The sequence below is a fragment of the Leucopleurus acutus genome (genome assembly GCF_964270905.1).
Source record: "Leucopleurus acutus genome assembly, chromosome: 2".
Taxonomy (NCBI): Eukaryota; Metazoa; Chordata; class Mammalia; order Artiodactyla; family Delphinidae; genus Leucopleurus; species Leucopleurus acutus.
In genome coordinates, this window is record NC_139143.1 from 58,708,436 (window position 1) to 58,728,575 (window position 20,140).

Consider the following 20,140-nt stretch of genomic DNA (forward strand, 5'->3'; position numbering starts at 1 on the left):
GATCCAGCAATTGTGCTCCTTGGTATTTACCCAAATGAACTAAGAACTTACATCTACACAAATCCTGCACATGAATGTTTATAGCAGCTTTATTCATAACTGCCAAAACTTGAGTAGGTGAATGGATAAACAAACTGTGGTACAGCTATACAATGGAATATTATTTAGGAAAAAAGAAAAAGAAAAAAAAAGCTATCAAGCCACAAAAAGACATGGAGGAACCTTAAGACACAGAGAGAAGCCAACCTGAAAAGCTTACAAAAGGTATGATTCCAACTATATGGCATTCTGGAAAAGGCAAAACCATGGAGACAGTAAAAAGATTAGGGGTTGCCAGGGGTTCAGGGGGAGGAAGGGAAGGATGAATAGATAGAACACAGGGGACGCTAAGGACAGGGAAGCTATTCTGTATGATACTGTAATGGTGAATACTTATTATAAGTTTATTGAAACTATCACAGAATGTACAGCACAAAGAGTGAACTTAATGTAAATTATGGACTTTAGTTAATAAATTAATATTGGCTCATCAACTGTAACAAATGTACTAATTTGATGGAAGATGTTAATAATTGGAGAGACTGGGGAAGAGAGGAGAGGGGATATATAGGAACTTTCTGTACTCTCCCCTTGATTTTTCTGTAAACCTAAAATTGCTTAAAAAATAAAATAAAGCCTATTAATTAAAACAAAACCAAAGCTCAAGTGAAAGAATCACAGCTTTAGTGCTAAAAAGGACTTAAGTCACCCATCCAAAACCTACTCCAACTCTGGGGAACTCCTACTCCACAGCATCCCTGACATGTGGTTGCCCAGTCTTTAACTGTACACTTATGGTGACAAGTTGCTTATTTCCTAACCAATTCATTTTGTATCTCTAACATCTGGCACATAGTAGATACTTGACAAATTTCAGAATCAAGGATAGCTCTAACTGTAAAATGTGCAGTCTAATATTGAACCAAAACATATTCCTATAAATTTCCCTTACTCAAAGAATCATGGAACATTAAGAGCTAGAAGAGACTTCAGAGATCTTCTAGTCTCTCCTTCCCATTTTACTGAAGAGAATACCAAGAGAGGGAGATGAGCACTCATATAAATCCCAAGTTACAACTAAACAGCACAGATAACTTCAAGATGAAGACTTACCGCTTAGGTTTGAAGACAACTTTCTGTCCTCCTTCAAGTATCAGTAAGGCTTTCAGTTGTGTCCCTTTATAACCTACATCAGCTTTAATGATTTTCTTGGTGGCCATGGCATGCATGATTGCCCCCAGCTCTGGTGTCTCTTCAGGGTACACTTCCCGGGGAACCACCCACTGGGCTGCAATCTCCCAGGGAGACTGCAAGGTGTGGTCCAGCTTGGACACCAGCTCTACCCGCAAGCCAGCCATCATTCGGTGAAAGGCCCTCTGGTCCTCCCGGTTGGCAGCTGATGTATCTAAGTTGTCAATCAGGAAAACTTTGGTGAAGATAAAGATGACAAGGAGAATTGCTAACAGCACGACTCGCTGCTTTAGCTTCATGGTGACCTCTTTTCCTTCTCCCCTGACTACTCTCTCTCACTTATCAAGGAGAGCAGGTGGTGATTGTCAGCAAGGAGATTCCATGATTATACACACTGGTCCATTTCTTCACTGAGGTGCCTCCCACAATTCCTGCAAGCCCAAGTATAAAGCACAATTCAATCAGAATTCTGTCCTTCCATCCCTGAATCTTTTGCAAGCCTCAAATATATTACTCACCATTTTAGCCTTGCTAATCCTATGCCCGAGAAGACCCAATAATTTAAAATGAACTGGTCCAAGGAAGGACCTAATAGTTAAGAACCGGGTACATTGAAAATTTAAAAGCAAATACTACCGTTTTAATAGGGTGCAGAGCCATCTAGGAGCCATTTGGATGGCTACCAATTCCTAGAAACCAAAACAATAGGAAAAAGCACAAAAAAGTAAAACATTGAGATATGCATAACTCCTTAACTTTCATTTTTACCTTTCAAAATCCATAAAGGACTTTTGAATATCCAAAACCACCAGTATTTGGTAACTTTTCAGTTATCTCCTCTAAATATAAGTTTTATGACACGTTATAACACAGGAACTCCTAAAAATGCCAAAGAGGGTACAGAGGAGAGTAATAACTCCCTCTCCAAATTCAAATACCTAGCAATCCTGGACATGTCATATCTGCTATTCATGTATTTAAATACAACAAACACCCAGATATATATCTCTACTTAATCAGTCTTCTACTAATTATTTTTCAAAATTAAAAACCCTGTAAAATATGGATAATCAAATCTGGATAAATTAAGTAAAGGAAAAACATATCACTATACCATCTGGCTATTAGTAGAACATGTCCAGAAAACTAATGAAACCTGGTACTAGAGCAACACCATGAAATCTGGACTGGTCAGGCACATAACAAAGATACTGATGCTACAGACATAAAGAAGTGCTGCTTCCAGTGTGGGGCACAACACCCTCTGGTCAATTCTGAAGCTAAAAGATTCCAAATACAAGATTTTTGCAAGGGTGTCAAGAACATACAATTCAGCCTCATTTGCATGCTGACAGGTTGCTTTCCACTCCACAGGGCCATTTAAAAACATGCACAAGCTCACTTTGCTACATGCCTACAGGCAGCACGCACTGGGCTAAGACAAAGATGACAAGAAGATAACAGGGTGTTGCTTCACTCTCCAATTCATTTAACAACTCAAACTATTAACTGAAGAAATAAAACCAATACAAAAGATAGGACAAACGATTCAGGCTGAGACACTCCCACCCAAACTGGAGACTGCTCCCCTAATAACAGCTGGAAACACATCCAAAAACAGTCTACTAGAGCAACAGTGTGTTCTAAGGGCAGCACCTTGCTCAGAGCTTGCTGACATGCAGTTTATTCGTGGTGATTAACCTCTCTTCCCATTCATTTTCATAAAGATGGGAAAGCCAGAGTCACATTCAAATTCTAATTATCTCCAGCCACCTGATTTGTTGCATCATCATCTCCCAGGGAGTACATAACGCTATTAGCTGAAACACAGACAACTCAAGTACATCCAAAATGTAATTGTGATGGTATCAAGTTTGGTGTGAAACTCAGTAAAACAATTCCCTGTGATTACTGATAACAGCAATGCTAGTAGAGCAGATTTCAGAGATTTTTGCTAGTTCCAACATGACCTAAACCACACAACTTCTTCAATTATTTGTTCAGCAGTACACATCTCTGGCTGCAGTGGTAAAAGGTAGCATGGAAATCTCCCTGGGTCAGCAATCATTTCCTCAGCACCTCCAGCTGCAACTACCTCCTGCTGAGGTACAATTCTGGCACAAAGGGGTCAGATGAACAGCCTTTCACCTCCTATAAAACCCTCCTCAGGACTAAAGTCTGGTTAACCCGGGAACTTCTAATGATGCTGCTCATTTCATTTAGAATGAAGAAATTCCTCCCTTATGCTATATAAACAAATTATATCTAAACATTTAGCACAAAGGTTAGGGAGAGTGAGGGCTTTTTGTTTTTTCTTTAAATCACCAATGCAATAGGAAGTTCTAGTAGCTCCAAAATTCAAACAAAACAAAGTGAGTCTGTATGCTTTTCAATTTTGAAACCTCATTAGCTTCTGATGGGCCTCAAAAGAGCACATTCATCAGTTCAGGGCTGCAGATAATTCATCCACTCAACTAGGAAAGAAATTTCTATTAAGTGAACTGAAGAGTTCAACTGTTACCTCACTTCACTATTTACTTCTGCAGATTAGTAGTGAGGGCAGGTTTAACGAAGGGGCTGAACAAGTTTTCTTGTTTGTGATTAGTCACCACATCCTGGTAGAACAAGAAAGATTGCAATTTGACACTGTTCTCTACAACTGCCCGTCATGCCCACAGCCATCGACTTCATTTAGTGCTCAGCACCTTCTACTGGATCCCTGAAAGAACTGCCTCTGGGCCTCCAGGTTCTCCAATCCAGACTAGATAATGCAGCAAAATCATATTTCTAATCACACACCATTTTTGAGTTCTATAAATCCCTTAGCAAGGCATTAAAGCCCAACCCTAAATGATTTCGGCCAATCTACATTGCTAGGCATCACTCTCATTCTCTTCACTCATCACTTGTCAGCTTCCACCACAAACATGGTCCCCTAAGTCACTCCTCACTGGAACTCTCTCAAAATTCCTCTAGCTCTTATCTTTTCTTCCCATCTTCTGTTTAAAGCCTAATTAAGCTTTCAAAGGCCATCTCCAAAGCCATTTCTGGTCTCTCCTCACACTATAGTAACTAACCTCTCTCATCTTTAGACCAGTACTTAACTACATTCTGCCTTATCCAGTGTCTTCTTGTATGTCGTTCTCAATCCCCCTCTCAGAATCCTGGCTCCTTAGTGGTCTTAACTACCTTTGCACTCCCTGCAGTACGTAGCATAGTAAGGGTACATGCATTATTCACCTAAACTGAACAAACTACTGCAAATGAGGCTATGCAAGTATCATAGGACTCTGCTGTTAATTTCCTCAGTATTCGGTATCAAATGTGTGTGTATTAACTGGCACCTTAATGTTGGCTGTCCTTAATTAGCTCTCCTGTTTTTGGGAATCTACTTCTCTACCAACACTCTACTCAATTTAGTTGGTGGTTTCAGAGTACAGTCTCTTTTTCTAAGTACTGACAGTTCAGAAAGAGGTTTTCCTTTAGCTGGAAAGCTGCTACTCCTTCAGCCTACAGGGCAAGCACAATGATCTTCAAGAAATCGACAATGTAGAGGTTTTAGCGGAATTTTTACAAAAAGTCTATGAGTTTGCAAGACTCCTATTCCAGAAAAATGTATTAGATGCACCATACAGAATAATTCCATCCTCTAATAATGGCAGACTCTTTTACTCTTTACAATTGATCCCCTTCTCTCCTGTATGCTTGAGAGGGGAGGGTACCCAAGACAGTTTCCATGCTGTATTATCTTCTTTTCTTACTTGAGATAACAGCATACTATGTACGCTCTGCAAACTGGGTTTCTAAGAGGATCCCCCCTTTCAGATACTAAGAAAATGAAAGCAAGATCACTGGGTATATCCCAAGTTATTCATGAAAACTTCTCTTGCATTCCCAGGAGCCTGCCTGCTATATTTCATGCCCTCACCTCCTGTATAAATGCCTCCAACAGTGTAACATTGTCCAGTTATATTATGGTCATTTATTTTAATGTTTCGGTTATGTGAAACAGAGCCTACCTCAAAGAACAGTCTCAAGGTAACAACATAACTCAAAAAATGTTAAATATAAAAAGGCAAGTGTGTAAGTCTTCACACTAAAAGCTGGTATAAATTCCAAGACTGGAGTTCTGGAAGGTAGAAGCTTATTAAGGAATTTTCGTACTGAACCCTGGTTTCACTCTCAGCTCCATCAGTGAAATGAGGCTTGATATGGAAGCTAACATTTCATTCCTGTCTCTCTCTCTCTCTCTTTCTCTCCCTCTCTCTCACACACACACACTATCCTACACATTTGATAAGCATTTCATAAGGATAAACTTATGACTAAAAATTGTTTTGGGAGAAATAGGTTCACATAGAAAAAGGAGAAGTCTTAGATAAAGACTAGAATCCTCTGTTCAAGAATCTGGCTGATGTCTGGAGGAACACATACAGAAATACACATCAGTGCAGAGATCTGTTAGTCATCAGCTGATAAAATTCAATATATGTGGCTGCTGAGGAACATGCAAAGACCGCACCCCAACACTTACTATAATACCAAGGGCTCCCACAAGCCACCAGTGAGGTTCCAAGTCTTATCAGTAGCAGTGCCACGTTGAATCGCCCTCTGATCAAGTGACAACCTCACGCTACTTCTCCAAAGGTCACGGAGAAGAAATCCCAACTTCTGCTCATAGCAACTAAAGTGAAGCCTTCAGTAATACTCTTTTTTTGTGCTTCCAATTCAGCGGTCAAATCAAGTTCTTACCACATGAAGGGAATGTAACGTGCTTTGTGAGTGTCAAATACCGGAAGAAAACATTCTGTATGAACATTTCATGCAGAGGGCTATTAACAAAGGAGATAGTGAAGGGGGTAGGATTTATTATATAACTAGTAAAATATCTTATCATGTTTACTCACACAATCTCCTCACCCTTGATCCTGAGTAGAAATTACAAGGACACTTTTACAAACTTCTTCTTTGGTCACTGTTGGTCTCAGCAAACCTCTGAAGGTTTGGTTAGTATAAAAGGTAAGACCTGAATTTAATTAAGAGTTTTTGGTTGACTGTCTACAAAGACAGACACCAACAATTCCTCCCATCAGGAGGTGGAATCTATTTTTCCTTCCCCTGAATCTGGGCTAGCTTTGTAACTTGCTTTGATCAACAGAATGCTGTGGAAGTGGCTGTGTGCTAGGTGTCTTAAAAGACCTAGCAGCTTCCATTTGGGGCCAAGCTACTAACTATGTAAAGCAGCTCAGGCTAGACTACTGAATGATGGGAGACCTGGCCAGCCCCTAGCTATTCTGGCCACTCCAGCTAAGTGCCAGACACAGAAGTGAAGCCATTAAGGGCATTCCAGTTCCAACTGAGGCCCCAGCTAAATACAGCCACCCATCTGACTCCAGCCTATATCATTTGGGCAGAAGAACCAGTCAGCTGGGCACAGGTGATCTATACAGTCATGAGAAACAACAAATCATTTAGTCTTAAGCCACTACATTTGGGGGTAATTTGTAAAAACCCAGCATTCTCACATCTATTCTGTCCATATCAACTATTTGGGAGACATTAAATTAACCATTAATACAAATAAAGATTGGATTAATAAATAATTAAGGTCTCTTAAAGGTAACACAAGAAAAAAACAGAATCTCAAATGGATCATTTACTAAAGTCCCTTTACATACTTTAGAGCAATCAAGGCTAACCTTACACACTCACAGACTCACACAACTATACACACCCAGTTTATAAAGCCTAACCTTTAAACTTCAGCCAAAATTACAACCCTTTAGTACAACAACAAAAATTAAAAACACACATACTTTCACCTTGGGGTAAGTCTGATATACTGCCCTTTTGTTAATTGGTGGTGACATTAGAGCACTGTGCTACATTCTTACTAGATGCCCCCTAGAAATAAATGCAGTCTCTCCTGATGGTTAGTGACAATTATTGTAAGTAAAATAAAGAGCATTCAGAAATCTCTCCACTTATCATTGTGTGTTTCTAGCTAGGAAGTCAAAACCTCTAATACCAAATGGCATCCAGTTTTTATTACATGAATAAATCCCTATTATCCTCAGAAAACCAGCCTACTCCTGCACTGCCACCACTGCCCACAACAGCGTAATACTGTTCTTTTTCACGTTCAATTGGGAGTCTTCAACTAAGACAAAATCTAACAACAAGTAATATCATTAATCAGTATCTACATAGTTTTCCCTTCCCTGCTAATTCTCCACTTAAGAAACAGCTTAATTCACCTTCTTTCTAAATATAAACTCTTCTGTAGCAGAGGGGTTAAGAATATGTGCTCTGGATTCAGAATGCCTGGGTCTGAATGCCTGCTAACCTCTCTGGGCCTCAGTTTCCTCATATGGAAAATGAAATAAGAACACTATTACCTGACTCACAGAATTGTTAAAAATGAATGTCATTACCACGCGTACTGTGCTAAAATTAGTGCTTGGACAACATATAGTAATTCTTGTTGGTCATTATTACCGTATCAAAAACCCAAAGATGACTTCCTGAGGAGAAAGAATGACAAAGAAAATAACCCTCATTGGTTATGTTGTCTTCTGGGTTACACAGTCAGGGGCTGGATACCTATGTTGCATTACCAAGAGTTCTAGTAATCTTATATTCCTGAACTAAATCCTTTCCTAAATTTGAGGAGTAGCTAAGGCTGGAAGCAAGTAGGTTTCTTCAGAGTGGGTACCAAGTGAAAAAGAAGACTGGGAGGTTATGTCACTAATTTGACCAACCTGTTTCTCTTCTCTACAAAGTTCAATTCTACCACATTCAATGTAAGTGAAACAGATGGGGAGCATGAACTTTTTCTATTTCACAAAAACAGCTGAATAGAATGCCCTTCACAATATTCTTCAGTTTGGAAAATTAAATCTGTGTTTTAAAGATGACAGCTTTGCAGGTCCTAAAGCTTTTAAGATAAGCTCTGAAGTAACCTAAGTTACAGGTACAGAAAATCAAATCTCCATATAGTCTGAATTGGTTCAAGTGTTATATATTTCTCACAGTTTTCACTTCCACTTAAATATTTATTCACATATGTAAACTTTTTTTTTCGGGAAATCCTCTAACAGTTCCCTGTGAAGGAAGGAACGAAAATGATCACCAGGCATTAATGAAGCATAAAGTAGCCTTTCTTCCTGGTGTGAGAGTAAAACTGAAACAGGCTATGGAGTATTTGTTCCCTCTTTGAAAAAAATTCAATTCCTGCAACCTGTCCCATTTAAACCTTGATTTAGGGCAACCCTCTAATGCTCTTCCTTGAAAAATGAAAAGAAAAAACCTTCAGCTCATACTGCTAGTGAGATTTGTTCTAAAAAACCAACACATGCAGTGTTCACTGATCTAGAAACTCTAAGGAAATGCCTAAGAATTTGCATTCTGTTTCAAATGGGCCAGGTATAATGAACTTTCCTAAGTTCCAGGTATTTCACTGCTCAATTATCGGTATCTAACAACCATTTAAGGCTATATAGAATATAATTACTATATAGCATAGAAATATGGAATTTCAAATCATATAACATTTACTTCAGATTTTCATGTTTTCCATCTTTATTGTTCAGTTCACTACAGTTCTTGAAAAGGTATGTAAGCTTTATTCAACAGTGACACCTCACACTTTTAACTTTATGTTCTAGGGTCTGTCAAGCTGACAGGCCACAGATCACTTTAGAAATAGGAACCCCAAGCAGGTCTGTGCTGAGTTATGGCTGAGTGGCTCCAGGCACGATCCCTTGTTATATATGAATATAAATGCACACACACACATACATACACACATATATTTTTTGGCATGCCTGTCTCCTCTACCCTATTGTAAGTTCCTCAAGGACAGGGGATATATTTTACTCTCTTTGTAGTTCCAAGTAACCTAGCACAGTGCAGGGCACATGAGAGGTACTGGATAAAATGCTTATTGAATAAAAGGAGTGAAGAGCACGGGAGAGGGACCTTTACGGTTATAAGAATTTCTTCAACTCTTTGGTTTAAAGATGGCCTCTTTTTTTTTTTTAACAGACATAAGGAAACTAAGTCACATAATGAATTCAGATATACAGTACAGTAAGAATGTTGAAATGTCAAATATGTATACCAACTTTATATACTCAATTTTAAATTGCTGCCTTCTGTATACCCTGCTTCCATCTTTCAAGGCAACTGCTATTGCCAAGCTGGTGTCTGGTGTTGGTTGGGACTGGGAGTAAAGATGATCTGGAAATGCTAAGAGGAAGATTGGAGATGGTCCAACATTGCCCAAGAATGATACAAGACAGGGCTGGAACCAAATTTTCAAGTGTTATTGGCAATGCTTTCTGAAACGAGAACCAAACACTGGTATTTCCGTATCATTTTCTTTTTTCTACAGAAGGAACTACAGGGACATAAATGCACCTATACAGAGGGCAAATTCACTATCTAAACCAAGGATAAGAAACAGGAAATGAACAAAAGGTCTTTGGGCAGCCAAAATAACGGTCACAAAGTTCATCCACTAATACAGAAGAGGCAGGCAGACCCTCACTAAGCCTATTTAGCTGTTTTGCATTCAGTTTCAGGAAGCAGTGTTATCTGGGTTGCTACTCCACAGAAGATCAGAAGCTGCAAAAATTTTAAAAAGGGCAGCAGGGATGCTAACAACAGCAAAAGTACAGCTTCTTCACCTCTGAAAGAGACAGATTGCCTACTGAAAGCAAATTCAAGAATTCAAAAAGCAGAGGGGACTAACAACTTACATATTTCAATCACCTCAAAGCCCTACAGGATTACTGTCTGTAACCATAACCTCAAGTCTATAAAGGTTACACTATATTACTTAAAAAGACAACAAAACATATAATACATTGTAAAAAATTCTTCACAAAAATATAGCTAAAATAAGAATTTTTGCACCCAATATCTTATTCCCACACTGCTATATAAAGCAGAAAGTTAGCATTTAAGAGCATGGAATGATCAACTTCACTGTCTCATCCTGTACTTGGTTGTGTTTCACATTCATAATTTCATATTCCTTGACCTCCTTTTAAAATGTACCCAAATTAACACCTTCCCCTCCATTGGGTAGTTACCTTACCAGAAAGTAGTCTGCTAAACACACACCAAAGCTCAATACCTTTCTGCATCAGCCTTCATTTCTTATCTCACACTGGGATAATAGATGCAACCCCCCAAACTCACCAGGTCCAGAGCTAGGCCTTCCCTCTTCTGATTTTGGATATGAATGACAAAAGTCACAAGTGAGAGCTTTGCATTACATTCTCTCCTAAATGGCTCTAGCAGTCATGTTGACATTATAAGTTGGTCAAAAGCTAGTTTCAGTTGCAAAGTAAGGTCTTCTGTTCTGTACCCCAGGTCTGTGCCAATGAATTCATTACTCCCTGAGTGTTACAGAGGCAGCTCAAGGAAGGAAAAGAGGGAGAGATTTACAGGTGTGGGAGAGATTTACAGGTGTGGAATGAGGAGCATTTCGGGGAGGGATAACTCCCCTCTCCCACCCCCAATATGAAGGACCAGAAGACGGACACAGTCGGGTCAATGATACTGGCATGGCCAATACCAAGAGCTCTAGTTCTTCTATTAGTGCAAAAATATTGTCTACCAATCCAACTGCTCGGTGAGCCTAGCCAGAGAAAGGTGCAGGAGCAGGTCTGTGAAGCTGCACCCAGGCTGCAGGTGGCTAGAACACCACCCAATCACAAAATTAGATCTCAAGGCAGCTCCAGCAAGTAACATCCTTTACAGATACCCATCTCAACAGAACTATTTTCAACAGGAATCAGAAACACAATTTCTTGGCTTTTTTTTTCTTGTAAAGAGGAACTAAACAATTTATCATCTGCCTAGAATATTTCCTCCTCCCGCATACTGTTTTCCATTTATTCATTCAACCACCAAACATTTACTGCACACCTACTATGCACTATGCACTGTTAGGTGCAAAAAGAAAACTACATCAATCATCATCACTACTACACCAAACTGTAGTGCCTCATTGTAACTGTGCTTCTCACCCCACCACTACCTGGCCCTTAGTCCCAGAGTGGCCTGACATCACCTTCAGAAGACAGTCTCCTTTTTACTGTTTCCAACTATGGCCACAGAATACAAAGAACAGCCTCCTGTTTCTATTATGAGATTGTAGCAGTCACTGAGAGACAACCACTGTGGTTGCTATTTTAAAAAGTTGTCAATTCAAGAGCTGAAGTATCTGGCTTCACGGTTTATACCATTAAAATGATGGTCATACAAAGTGTAGGAAGCTGAAGTCTGCCCTGCAAATAGAAGAAACAGAAAATTTCATTTAGAAATTCAAAATTCAGAAAAGACAAAAAGCAGAGGCTTTACACCAGTCAGAATGGCCATCATCAAAAAATCTAGAAACAATAAATGCTGGAGAGGGTGTGGAGAAAAGGGAACACTCTTGCACTGCTGGTGGGAATGTGAATTGGTACAGCCACTATGGAGAACAGTATGGAGGTTCCTTAAAAACCTAAAAATAGAATTACCATATGACCCAGCAATCCCACTACTGGGCATATACCCTGAGAAAATCATAATTCAAAACGAGTCATGCCAAAATGTTCATTGCAGCTCTATTTACAATAGCCTGGAGATGGAAACAACCTAAGTGTTCATCATTGGATGAATGGATAAAGAAGATGTGGCACATATATACAATGGAATATTACTCAGCCATAAAAAGAAACGAAATTGAGCTATTTGTAATGAGGTGGATGGACCTAGAGTCTGTCATACAGAGTGAAGTCAGTCAGAAAGAGAAAGACAAATACCATGTGCTAACACATATATATGGAATTTAAGAAATAAAATGTCATGAAGAACCTAGGGGTAAAACAGGAATAAAGACACAGACCAACTAGAGAATGGACTTGAGGATATGGGAAGGGAGAAGGGTAAGCTGTGACAAAGCAAGAGAGTGGCATGGACATATATACACTACCAAACGTAAAATAGATAGCTAGTAGGAAGCAGCCGTATAGCACAGGGAGATCAGCTCGGTGCTTTGTGACCACCTAGAGGGGTGGGATAGGGAGGGTGGGAGGGAGGGAGACGCAAGAGGGAACATATGTATAACTGATTCACTTTGTTATAAAGCAGAAACTAACACACCATTGTAAAGCAATTATACGCCAATAAAGATGCAAAAAAATAAAAATATATCTTAAATATTTAAAAAAAAGCAGAGGCTTTAACGCTGTGTGAAAGAACTGGAGTCTACAAATGGAAGTCAACAGAATGGACTAAAAGTCAAGGAATTATCAACTCAACATAAAGAAATTCTATGACATAAAGGATTAGATGATAGAAACAGGGATCTGTTTGTTCCCTATTCAAAGAACCCAGGGTGTGTGCTTTCCAATTTTCATTCTTTAACTAAATCATGGCTACTAGCTCCAGAGAAACAAAGAGAACAAATCAATCTCACATTTTTACCAGTCACACTGAAGAAAAGCTATGAGCTCCAAGATTTCCTGATCATCTTTTAGCACCATTCATTTCTATCACTGCACTTTAATGTAAGTGAGGCTGACTCTGAATTGCTTGCTTATGCCTCTTAATTCTCTTTTGACAAGCACTTTCAAAGGTGGAAGGCCCTCCTGTTGATTGATTCCACTGAACAGTTCTAGGGGCCAAAGTCCAACATCTCCACAAACTTCAAGTTATTAGTTTAACGCAAAACAATTTTAAATCTACCTTAGACTGGCTCTAAGTCTAGGCAAATAACTTAGCATCTTTAACATCTGTATCTCAGTTTCTCAAGGACATGTCTTGATGATAAATAACAATGTATGTGGAAGAGCTCTAAGGCTTAGCTCAAAGGTCCTGCATAAATTTCAGGACTGCAATACATAGAGCACACTGAGGTCTCTAACCCAATTTAAAATAATCAACCCCATGGGACTTCCCTGGTGGTCCAGTGGTTAAGACTGCGCTTCCAACGCAGGGCACCTGGGTTCGACCCCCGGTCAGAGAACTAGATCAAGTAAAAAGATCTCGCATGCCGCAACTAAGACCCGGCACAGCCAGATAAATAAATAATAAAAAATAATCAACCGCAATGAAATTTATGCATTAATTTACAACACAAGGAGGATAGGAATAGTTAGTAAACAGTAATCATAGTTATCGTTTTACATAAAGTCCTGCAATTTAAAAGCTAAAAGACCCACATTCCTGTTCCTTCTTTTCAAGGTGAGAAATCAAACCTCTGAAGGGAAACTAGCTGGGTGGGGATGATACTGATACTTGGTCCTAAACTCAAGTCACTGTACCCAGCATCCCTCGTTTTCCCAAATTATAAACTCCTCACCCTTCCAACTGACGATATGGCCATTTAAAGGACTAATAATTCCCTAACAACCAATCACGTCCTGTCCCCTCCACTTTCACTCCAACATCCTTCTACCCCTTCTCTTCCTACCAAGAGACTTGCAGGTAACAGAAGCTTGATTAGAATGAAACTCTTATCAGATCCCACAATCAAGGACGCAACTTGACAACTGCTCACGCTCATCATTAATGGCAACGTTTCGGTTCGCTTTTAATTGCGGGACCACAGCACCCGGAAATGAAATCTCAAGCGCAACCCACTTGGGACAACCGTATCATTTCCTTAAGTTCTGCCCGACTGCGAGCGCGGGGTGCACGACCCCGAGGAGACCGCGGACCCCTAGGCACGGTTACCCTGCCTCCTGCCTCGGGCCTGGAAGTCACTCGCACTTCTCGGCCACGAAGTGGGCCCGCGGGCGCGCGATACAGCTGCCCCCCCGGGCCGCCGCAACGGGCACTCGGCGGGACACGAGGGCGGCACCAGGGCCAGTCGCCTCTGGGGACCGCGTCCGGGCGCGAGGGTGGGTCACTGGACTGATCCCGGGCGGCTCAAGGCGCCCCCAGGTAAGGCCCGCGCCTCAGGCGGGCAGAGGAGGCGACGGGGCTCGGCCGCGTCCCTCCAGCCACGACGGCCGGTAGGAGCCCTCTCGGGGTCAGCGAGGCGGGGCGCGCGGCCCGGGCCGGTCTCTGAGGCAGCCACCGTTCGTTGACCGCTCTGGGCACTGGTGCCCGGCCCCTCAGGGAGGCGCCCCGCCCCCAGACGGCCCCAGCCCGGCGCGCGCCACGCACCGCGCCCCGCCCGCGGGTGGGCCTGCACTTTCCCGCCCGCCCTCCCGCCACCAAGCCGCTCACCTGCGGCGCCCTAGGCTCGCTCCATGGCCGCCCGCGCGGTGCGGTGCGGCGCGGCCCCGGCCGCCCCCGCCACCTCCGGGAAGGGGCAGCCCCACGCGGCGCTCACCGCCCCCAGCCGCCGCTACTGCGGCTCCCGCCCACACCCAGCCCGGCCATTCCCTGGCCACCTCACCCCGCGGTCCCACACCCACCCCCCCGCCTCCGCGGCTCGCGACTGTTGGTACCTTCCTAGCGTAACGCCTTCCCCGCGGCCAATCCAAGAGCTTCTTCCGCGAGGCCCCACCCCCGCCCTCCGGTGGGCGGGCCTACCGGACCTGATCCGGACCGCCCGCCTTAACCTTTTGCGTCCCGGGCCGGCCCGCTTAACTCTCTTGACGCAGGCTCACGCCTCTTCTGCTTCTCCCTGCCGCCCCGCCCCGCTTACGTAAATGGACCTCTAACTTCTCTCTAGCCTTAGCTTTTTCTTTCCTGGTTTTCGTGAGCAGCTAGGCAGCCAGTCAGCGGGACTGGAAGTAGGGGTCCCTTAGGTCAAGTTCTGTTTGTGAGAAGCAATTTCCGTCCTCCTTTTGCCCTTTTCATTTGCCTCGGCTTCTGCTTCTGCCTATATAAGTGTAACCCCTTGCCCAAAAGAGGCCAGCCTTACCATAGTGAGCGCTCTTACTTCGGACCAGACCAAAGCTCCCTGCTACATTTTGTAGCATTTAATAAAAGTGTGACTAATTTATTGTAATAGTTTCTTAACGTCTGTCTTTTGCAATGGACTGTAAGGCGCATCAGGACAGGGCAGTCGTGTCTGGGTCTCCAATGCCTGACACTCAGTAGACTCCCTATAAATTGTTTTGTTTTGTTTTGGCCTTGCCGCGGGGCTTGTGCAATCTTAGTTCCCTGAGGAGGAATCCAACCATGCCCACGCACCAAGTCTTAACCACTGGACCCCCAGGGAGTTCCCTCCTTATAAATAGTTTGAATTAAAGATTCTTCCTTCTCTTAAACTGTCTCCTTTCCACTGACTCCCTACGGTGCATCCTCTGTATAACGCATCCATTCACTTATTCATCATATACTAAACTTGGACTTCGTGTGCCTGTCCCTGAAATATTATAATGCACACTGATCCATGCGATGTGTGACGGGAGAGACCTGGCTGACACTTTTTTCAGGCTCCATAGTTCATTTAAGCAAAGGAAAGAACTCCTTAACTGGCTGTATGATATCAGGTGTGCCACTTAATCTTTCAGAGTATGTTTCCTTACCTGGCAAATGGGAGTTTATCATAGTACATACCTCACAGGGTTGTTGTGAGGACTAAATTAGGAAATGTGTGGGGAGAGTACTTGCAGATTATTGTATAATGTTAGTTATTATTCATTTGTGTATTTGTTGAGCACTTAGTATCAGAAGATCCTAGAGAAATAATTGGTCTTGATATCTGCTCCAGACAATCTAGTTAGGGAGGCAGCCCCTTTGCAGAAAACATTACGTCATTGCAAGAAGGAGTACACAGTCAAATGCAGGAGGAGTTGTATCAGCCTTTCACTGGATGTATTTGAAAATGCTTGGCGGTCGTTTTCTGACCATGGAACACATAATTCTTGGGGCAATGAGCTGGATAGTAATGAGAGTCCACTTTATTTCTCTACACAGTAACATTGGTCTGCCTGCAGTCGGCTAATCCTCCTAAACCTTGTTCATTACATCCGGAGATCATAAAGCAAAAGGGCAAATCAAGATTTCCTCTAAGACGCTTTACCCCCAAAGGACTCTTTCTTACCTGTAACTCTGATAAAGACAGCAAGGATGGACTGCCCAACTGGTACTCCTCAGGAGGCCAGTCAGTACAGCCTCAGTTTCCTGGTGATCCCTTTGTCTTTAGGGACATTCAGAGAGAGGGGTTCATGACCTCTCTAGGCAACCCACTCCAGTGCTTAATTTCACATCCATCAAATCCTTCCATCCACCCCACATGCTGCAGGACAGACACACCTTCTCTTCTTCTGTCCTCAGAGAAGGAGAATCATGGATTTGGGGCCTCTGTGTCAGAGGCTTTCAGAGAGCAAAACTGTTTGGTCCCCCAGTTTTCTCTCCACTAGGCCCCATTATCCAGGCTCTTTGTGCATGTATGCACAGCACTAGCACCGAGCCTGCCACCCCAGGATGTGTTTCTGCCCCTCCCTCCTGTAATGGGCCTTATTTCCCAACCAATCAACAGTCAATATATTCTAGGTATTATGGGGGATGCAGTCATTTAAGAAAGGGACTCTGCCTTCAAAGAGTTTACATGACTAGCACACAGGAAGCAGCTGCAAGGAATACGGAGTACTTAAAATTATGCAGCAGAGACTCTGTGATCACTGAAGGAACTGAGGTCCAGGAAGATAGTGTGGGCTGGTATTGTCAGCCCACACTAACAATAAGGGAGGGAGGATTGAGGTGAGCAAAATATGGGTGGGAGCAGAGAGGGACAGTAAGAACCAAAGTTAGGCAGTGCTATGTGAATTTAAAGCCAGACTTCCTCAGCAAATGATGGGAGAATTGTTCCTTCCTTCCCTCCTTCCTCCCATCCTCCCTCCCTCCCTCCCTTTCTCCCTTCCACCTTCCTTCCTTCAATGAATGTCTATCAAGGGCTGGACACTGAGCTAGATCCAGGGCATGCAAAGACAAAGAAGGCCTGGTCCTCCCCCTTGAGGATTTTACAGTCTAATATTGAGAAACAGAACGGAAGGTCAGGCAGAGCCTCCGTTATTTAGGTCGGAGCACTTTGCCAAGGCTTCTGTGATGCTTCTTTTCACAACACATGTGATATCTTGTGGTACTAGGTATCTTTGTCTAATCTCCCCCTTTGCCTTTCTCTTCCCTGTCCTTGCAAGGCTTTTGAAAACACAGACTGACTTTACTTCACCTTTATTTCCACCTGTGGACTGCCTCATGCAGGGTAGTGTCTCTGCACTGATGTGTTGAAGTGCATTGAGTTGAAATCAGAGCAGGGATCTGGCTGTCCTCCTCCAGCCAAGGGCAGCTCACTTCCTGCGGGACTCCCACCTCACCCCACCCCGACCTTCATCTGTGAAAATGTTACATATCTCTCTAAAGTCATTTGCTCAGGAAGGCTCTCCTGACTTTTCTAATTGTACGTGTTTTCCTGGGCTTCTGAGACTCAGTACTTTGTACCTCTCTCGCAGTATGGTTTGTATTGATGTCTTTGGGGATATGTCTGACCTCTTCCCCTGAACAGTAAACCCTTTGAAGCTGAGGACAGTGTTTTATTCACATCTGTATCTCCCATAGCACTAACCCTGTACATGGCGCTTGGTAGATCCTCAACAGTTGAAAGAGCTTTAGGAGAGCAGGTCCTGCAGACCTGGGGAATCGGGATCACTGGAGGTTTCTTTCCTGGCCCCTTCATCACTGTAAGCATTTTCCTTCAACTCTTTCAGAATTTCTAAGTCTCTGACAATCTGTCAAGCCCTAGGTATAAGGGGAACATAAGAGTCCAGCAATCCCAAGGTATGAGGGGAGTACTGTCTCAAGGTGCCTGCATACACGAACACAGCACACACACTCCTTCTTTTCAGAGAATACACCCACAGTGATGGATCCTAATGAAACGAATTAAGTCAATTCTGCATCAAGAAAATGGAAGGGAGCTGTAGGAGAGCTCACACTGGTCCAAGGTGCTCCAGCCTGGGTGGAGGTGGCGGGAGGATTAGTAAGTGAAGGAGCACACGTGTCCTTCTGTTCCTTGCTAGGAGGTGTGCTGTGTCTCGTTGCCTCCGGGGCAGGTTTGTTCCCTGCATGGGGCTCTCTATGGATGCTGCTTCTGCACTTCCTGGGCAACTCCTTTCTCTCATTTTGCCACCGGCTCTGCAGAGCTACTCCTAGCCCACCCCTTGCTTACAGCATCGGGACTGCCCACTTAACCCTTCCTGTGGCACCTCTGTCAGTGCCTTCTGAGGGAACCTCTCAAGTCCCAGGGAAAGCATCTCTCTCTCTCTCTCTCTCTCTCTCTCACACACACACACACACACACACACACACACACACACACACACACACACACACACACACACACACACACCTTCTTTGCCAGGAAATTCAGAATTTATATTCTGTTTTCAGTTCTTTTTTTCAACCCTAGTATTATGGTTTTTTTTTTTTAAAGAGCAGCTTTATTGAGCTATAGCTTACATACCATAAAATTCACCTGTTCAAAGTGTACAATTGAATGGTTTTTATTATATTTAGAGTTGAGCAACCATCACGTAATCTAATTTTAGAACATTGTCATCACCCCAAAAGTAATATATGCTATTTTCTCTTTTATTCTACATATATATTTATTTAGTTTAGGTTTTTTTTCATCTGCTCATTAAAAGAAAAAAAAAGACATTAAGGGGAAAGTGAAACTCCTAGAATTACTAAGAACGCAAAGGAGTTATAACTCACAAAGAGTGTTTCACTAAACTGCCATGCATGGCTGAAATGATTTAATTAGCCCGGCCAAAATGCACACTTTGTTGTGGTGTATGCTCTTGAGTGCATGTCCAGGGCCACATCTTTGAACGTTTTCCAGTTTGTTGTGTCTTTCTCTAATGCCACTGGGCTCTTCTGTGGGTTTGGCAGAGGCAATATTGCAAAATCCAGATTGCTAATTCTCACAAGGCAGTCATTTCGTAATGCGCTTAGGATGGTACCACATGCACATGTGTATTTAATACACTTTTTTCTTTTGCTGTGATGGAAATTCTTTAATTTTTATTAACTCAATTTAACGCATGAAGTAATTGCATTAATCGCTGCATGAGGTAATTGCAGCCACATGGAAGCTCTGGGCTCCTAAAACTCAGCTCCCATCGCCCACAGGTAATATGCTAAGGAGTTAAGCTGAAGACTCTTTTTGAGCCTCTCTCATGACTGACCCAGTGATGTGCTAAAGCTGCAGTCCTTAATCTGGCTGCACAGGAACTTTAAAAATATCCCTGTGCCTGCCCCCATCCTCAAACATTTGAATTTAATTGTCTTAGGGGGAGGTCCTAGCAAGGGTGGTTTTAAAAAGCTCCCAGCTTATTCTAATTTGCAACCCAGGCTGAGAACCACTGTTCTACTAGTGACTAAGTCAGGATCATGTTAATCAGTTGAACCATGTGAAATTACCATCTTTGGGGAGCAAAGCCAGTTCAATATAGGCAATTTCATACAATTCAGTCTAATACATGGGCAATTGGTTTTTATTTTTGAGGGGGAGGTAAGATTGTCCTTCCAAAGGCATTCTACAGGAAACCCCTGTCCGATGACAGGGAAGCCAATGACCTATTCTGTCAAGATGCTGCCCCTTGATGGACAAGACCCCCTGCATCTCCCCTTCCAGTGGAGCTTAGTTCAGAAGCCTGAAGCTGCCAGGCATGAAGGGAAATGAGCTAAGCAGGCCAAGGGTGAGACAACCAGAGGTTTCCAGGGAACATGACAGAGAACCTTGGTCCCTCCTTCAAAGGCATTTACATCTAAGAATATAAATATTTTAAATACAGGGCAGGCCAAATAAAACACATGGTTGAGGGAAATCTGGTGCTCAGGCCTGTAGTTTGTGACCTTGTCCTGAAAGGTAGATGTTCATAGAAGAGGGAGGTGGCCCAGAACAGGAGAGGACAGGATACTCAACACAGCAGGCCTAGGAGCCCAG

At 42.7% G+C, this 20,140-nt stretch overlaps 1 protein-coding gene across 3 annotated transcripts in view; it reads right to left on the reverse strand.

Moving 5' to 3' along the window:
- The window catches only part of FAM20B (FAM20B glycosaminoglycan xylosylkinase), a 41,611-nt gene extending 27,053 nt beyond the window's left edge, over positions 1–14,558 (reverse strand). Inside the window, exons 1-2 of one of the 3 annotated variants that reach the window (XM_082834045.1) lie at positions 14,464–14,558; positions 1,153–1,661 (exon numbers count right to left, since the gene is read on the reverse strand). In XM_082834045.1, coding sequence (XP_082690171.1) covers positions 1,153–1,529 — 377 coding nt within the window. In that variant the 5' untranslated portion in view covers positions 1,530–1,661; positions 14,464–14,558. Of the gene's footprint in view, positions 1–1,152; positions 2,529–11,314; positions 11,576–14,463 lie in introns of those variants that run through there. The other 2 variants (XM_082834046.1, XR_014326017.1) reach the window with 2 other exon arrangements.
- Positions 14,559–20,140: the final 5,582 nt, after the last annotated feature.